The sequence below is a fragment of the Bos indicus genome, chromosome 18, assembly GCF_029378745.1.
Source record: "Bos indicus isolate NIAB-ARS_2022 breed Sahiwal x Tharparkar chromosome 18, NIAB-ARS_B.indTharparkar_mat_pri_1.0, whole genome shotgun sequence".
Lineage (NCBI taxonomy): Eukaryota > Metazoa > Chordata > Mammalia > Artiodactyla > Bovidae > Bos > Bos indicus.
The window spans coordinates 46871337-46875671 of NC_091777.1; the positions used below are offsets into that span (position 1 = coordinate 46871337).

The 4335-nt window shown below is 58.2% G+C and overlaps 1 protein-coding gene across 1 annotated transcript; it reads left to right on the plus strand.

Moving 5' to 3' along the window:
* Positions 1–1165: 1165 nt before the first annotated feature.
* Positions 1166–3504, plus strand: ETV2 (ETS variant transcription factor 2). The gene is made up of 6 exons (XM_070772161.1): positions 1166–1235; positions 1333–1410; positions 1688–1765; positions 2043–2501; positions 2939–3051; positions 3290–3504. Exons 1-6 carry the CDS (start codon positions 1166–1168, stop codon positions 3488–3490), a joined length of 999 nt encoding a protein of 332 aa, XP_070628262.1. The 3' UTR covers positions 3491–3504.
* Positions 3505–4335: the final 831 nt, after the last annotated feature.

The following is a 4335-nucleotide window of genomic DNA, read 5'->3' on the forward strand; positions in this document are numbered from 1 at the left end:
TATAGCATTGTCACATGGAAGAAAATGATCCATTCTATATCTCATATTCAGTTCCTACTCAAATTTTCCCCATTTGTCCTGAACTATTATAGCATGAAAGGGCGCAGATTCTGGAGATGAAGAAAAGTGGGAGTCATCTTCAATTTCCCCTTTCATAAAATCAGGATAAGACTAATACCTACCTCTTAAGGGGAGTAAACAAAGGCCCATAGTTTGGTGGTATGCAATGAGCCCCCAGTAAATGTCAGCTATTACTATCACTGCTGTTATTGTTTACATTGTTACTGTCCTTGGAAGCATCCAGAATGTCCTCATCAAAGCCCTAGGAAGCGGGGAACTGGGCCTGGTGGAGGATCCCAGGTCGATCTACCCCCACCTATCCCCCACAGGGCCCCTGCCGATTGTGACGTCTGTCGACCGACCGGGGGTCTGGCCGGAAATCCCCCTTCCTGTTGAAGATAAGCCTGGCACAGCCCAGCTGACCCCTGGCCCGCTTCCCCCACCACCTCCCATGTCGCAGGATCAAGTCCCCAATCCCCACCCCCCTCCCGGCTCTTGTCACCCCGGAAACATCCCTTGCACCCTGGTCTCAACCCAGCCTGCTGTTTCCCAAGCTCCCGTTCAAGTCCAGGCCAGCCATGCAGCGGGACAACCAAAGCTGCCTCCTAAAGCTACCCTGGAGGCCAGCGGTCATCCCCGGGGCCAGAGAGGAGTGGGGCGGGGGTGACATGGCTTGGCCACGCCTCAGCCCCTGCAACTCGACCCCTACTGCGACCCCCAGCTCTGACGTCTTGGAAAATCCGCTCCCCCTGCTCAGGCCCCCAGGGAGGGGTGCATGGTATGAAATGGGGCTGAGACCCCCGACCAGGGGCAGAAGGACCTGCCAGAGGTGAGCCATGAACTGGGGGCTGGAAGACCGGGTGTCTGGGGGCCTGGTTTCCTGGGTCTGGCTGGGTGTCTGGGGGCCCTCACTCCTGGGTCTGAGAGGAAAGGACACTGGAGGCCAAGATTTCAGGGCCCTGGGGAAGAAGGGAGCAGAGGCCTGGACTCCTCCTTGTGAGGGAAGCAAGGGATAGGGCTCAGACTCCAGGGTCCCTAAGTGTCACCGGCTCACCCTGTGCACCCCCCCGTTTTTTCCGACCCAGTACATTCACAACGGACATCCATGGACTTGTGGAACTGGGATGAAGTATCACCACAGGAAGTGCCTCTGGGGCACAGGATGTCAGGGCTGGGTAGGTCCCAGGGGTGTGACAATGTGTGTGCGGTGGGTACGCAGGTGGGGGCCTTCGCTGAACCTGATGGGGCTCTGTCTAACTTCACTGCCTGCAGAAGGAGCTGAACTCAACTTCTATATCCCTGAACTGGCAGTCCAAGCGGATACACTGACAGAGGACACATGCTGGAAAGGTGGCTGTGGGCTGGGACCTCTGGGCACTGGGGAAGAAGGTGAGGCTGGGCACCTAGGTCTGAGGAAGGGGGCATGCTTCTCCTGCAGTTGAACCCTGAGAGGGATATGGGCTTGAACTGCAGAGGTTGAAGGAGGAGGAGGAGGGGGCCAGTGTCCTGAGTCCTAGGTCTAAGTGAGTAGGAGCTGGGGTTGAGAACTCTCAGTCCCTGACAAAGTCCACTGGGTGAGTGGCTGAGGGGAGTCTCCAGGCACTGTGCACGCCCTTCCCTAAATCAGCTACAACCTTATTCCTTGCAGGGCTCCCACAGCCAGACTGGAGCTCTACTCCGTACCCAGAAGCTGCATGGGGGGCGGGTGAGTGTGTACGGAGAAGCGCGGGAGGAAGGGGAGGGCGGGGCGGGGAGGAGGGGACTAGGGTCCTCCACTGTGACTAGAGGTTTAGATTCCGCGATCTATGAAGGGGAAGGGGGTTAGGACGAGGGACACTGTGTCCTTAAGGTGGTATGACCTAGATCCTGGAGCCTGGAGTCCCAGACGCCAGGGCTGAGAGCTTCGCCTCCCAGAACTCCAGAGGGGAGCGGGGATCGGGACACCTGGGCTCCTCTCACTTGGGGTCCATTTGTCCTCGCAGAGCCCGCCCCTCAAGCTCTTCCGTGGCCGGGAGACTGGACAGACCTGCCGTGCTCCGGCACCGTCTCTTGCAGCGGTGTTTCCCAGGCCCCGGGTCCCGCCACCTGGACCGGCTCCGAAGGGGCTACTGGCCAGAATTACACCACCTCCGCGGGTAGTACCAACTCGTGGTCGCGCGCCCGGGTGGCCTCCAGCTCCACCAGCTGGGACTATTCTATCGGCCCCGACGGCGCCACCTGCTGGGGCAGGAGCCTCGGCGGGGAGCTCTGTGCCGACTCGACCCTTCCTTGGGCCGGGCCTGAGGCTTCGGACTGTACCACCTCCTGGGACTCAGGGCTGCACACGGATTGCACCAGCTCTTCCAAAGAGTACCAGAGCTCAGATCTCACCACTTCCTCTGAACCCACCCAGCAGTCGGACCGCGCAACCTTGGCTCGTTACCCCAAAACTAACCACAGAGGTGAGGTCCGCGAGACTGTCGGATGGGAGCGAAGCGGGTGTCTAAGGAGGCGCTAAGGGGGCGGAACCCAGGAAATTGGCGGCGCTCCAGAGAGGAGGGGGAGGGGCCTCACTGCCGGGTACCTAGTAAGGAGAGGAATAAGACACAAGTAGTTTCTATTGTTTCTAGGGAGCAAGGGACAAGGACCTAGGCTCCTAGGTGAGAAGAAAGAGATGAGGATCTGAATGCCTGGGTCCCTGAGATGGGGCAGCCAAAATCCTAAATCTCCAACAGGAGTCTCTGGACTCCTGGGTCCCCAGGCCAATTCTTAGGTCCCTTAGATGGAGGAATCAGGATTTGCTGGTCTCCGAGGAGGAGCAGATCCGGATTCCTGGGTCATCGAAGCGACATCATCTGGGGCCAGGAAACCCGAGTGTACACTTGTCCCCACACTACAGGTCCCATTCAGCTGTGGCAGTTCCTCCTGGAGCTGCTCCACGACGGAGCGCGTAGAAGCTGCATCCGCTGGACCGGCAATAGCCGAGAGTTCCAACTGTGCGACCCGAAAGAGGTAAGTCAGTTTCCCAGACCCGCCAAGTTCCGCCCAGGTCTCCCCGTGTTCGCCATCAGCACTTTGCCTAGTGCTAGGCCCCGCCCCCAGCCTCGCCTTCATCTCCTGCCTGCTGCGCCCCGACTAACCCCTCTGCAGACAGACCGGAACCCCGCCCCCGCCCCACCCATCCACCGTCTAGCCCCGCCCTCCCCAACCCTCTCCCGCCCTTTCGGACTAAGCCTGGGCTCCTCCCTAGGTGGCGCGGCTGTGGGGTGAGCGCAAGAGGAAGCCAGGCATGAATTACGAGAAGCTGAGCCGAGGTCTGCGCTACTACTACCGCCGCGACATCGTGCGCAAGAGCGGGGGGCGCAAGTACACGTACCGCTTCGGGGGCCGCTTGCCGAGTCTAGTCTATCCTGACCTTATGGGAGGCGGGCTAGAAGCACCGACCCAATAAAAATACCCAATCAAGCCTCGTTGTGCTGTTTGCATCCTTCCCACTGATACAGACTACTTCTGCTTGGGAGTCTGTGCACACCATCACATCCACATCCCAGCCCCCCCGCCCCCAACAAACCCCATGTGATCCCAGGAAACACGATGACCAAAACAGACCCAAGACCCTAAGGGGAAATACTGTGTGCTCGCTGTGTAATGGGATATGCAGAGGTTTCAAACTGAGTCCCCACTGCGCCTGCCTTGTGCTGGGACCTGCACCGAAATCAGACCCTATCACTAACTTTCCACTTTACCAACTGTTCCCCTCTTGAAGAGAAGGCTTATATTCCCCCCAAAAAGGGCCTACTGTGTGCCTTCCCAGTACTAGCGACCATCACGGAATTAGACCTAGTGCTTGCCTCCTAAAAGCCTCTATTCCAACCCACGGGACACAGAACTCATACTCCAAGAAGAGCCTACCGGATTCAGATCAGATCAGATCAGTCGCTCAGGCGTGTCCAACTCTTTGCGACTCCATGAATCGCAGCACGCCAGGCCTCCCTGTCCATCACCAACTCCCGGAGTTCACTCAGACTCATGTCCATCGAGTCAGTGATGCCATCCAGCCATCTCATCCTCTGTCGTCCCCTTCTCCTCTTGCCCCCAATCCCTCCCAGCATCAGAGTCTTCTCCAATGAGTCAACTCTTTGCATGAGGTGGCCAAAGTACTGGAGATTGGGGAACTACTAAGTCTGAAAGAGAGCCTATTAAGTGGTCCTCCTGTGGGCCCTGCTAAGGATTTAGCAATGACAAAGACAACTCTGGACCTTGCCCATGGGAGGTTCACAGTCCAGTGAGGAGATA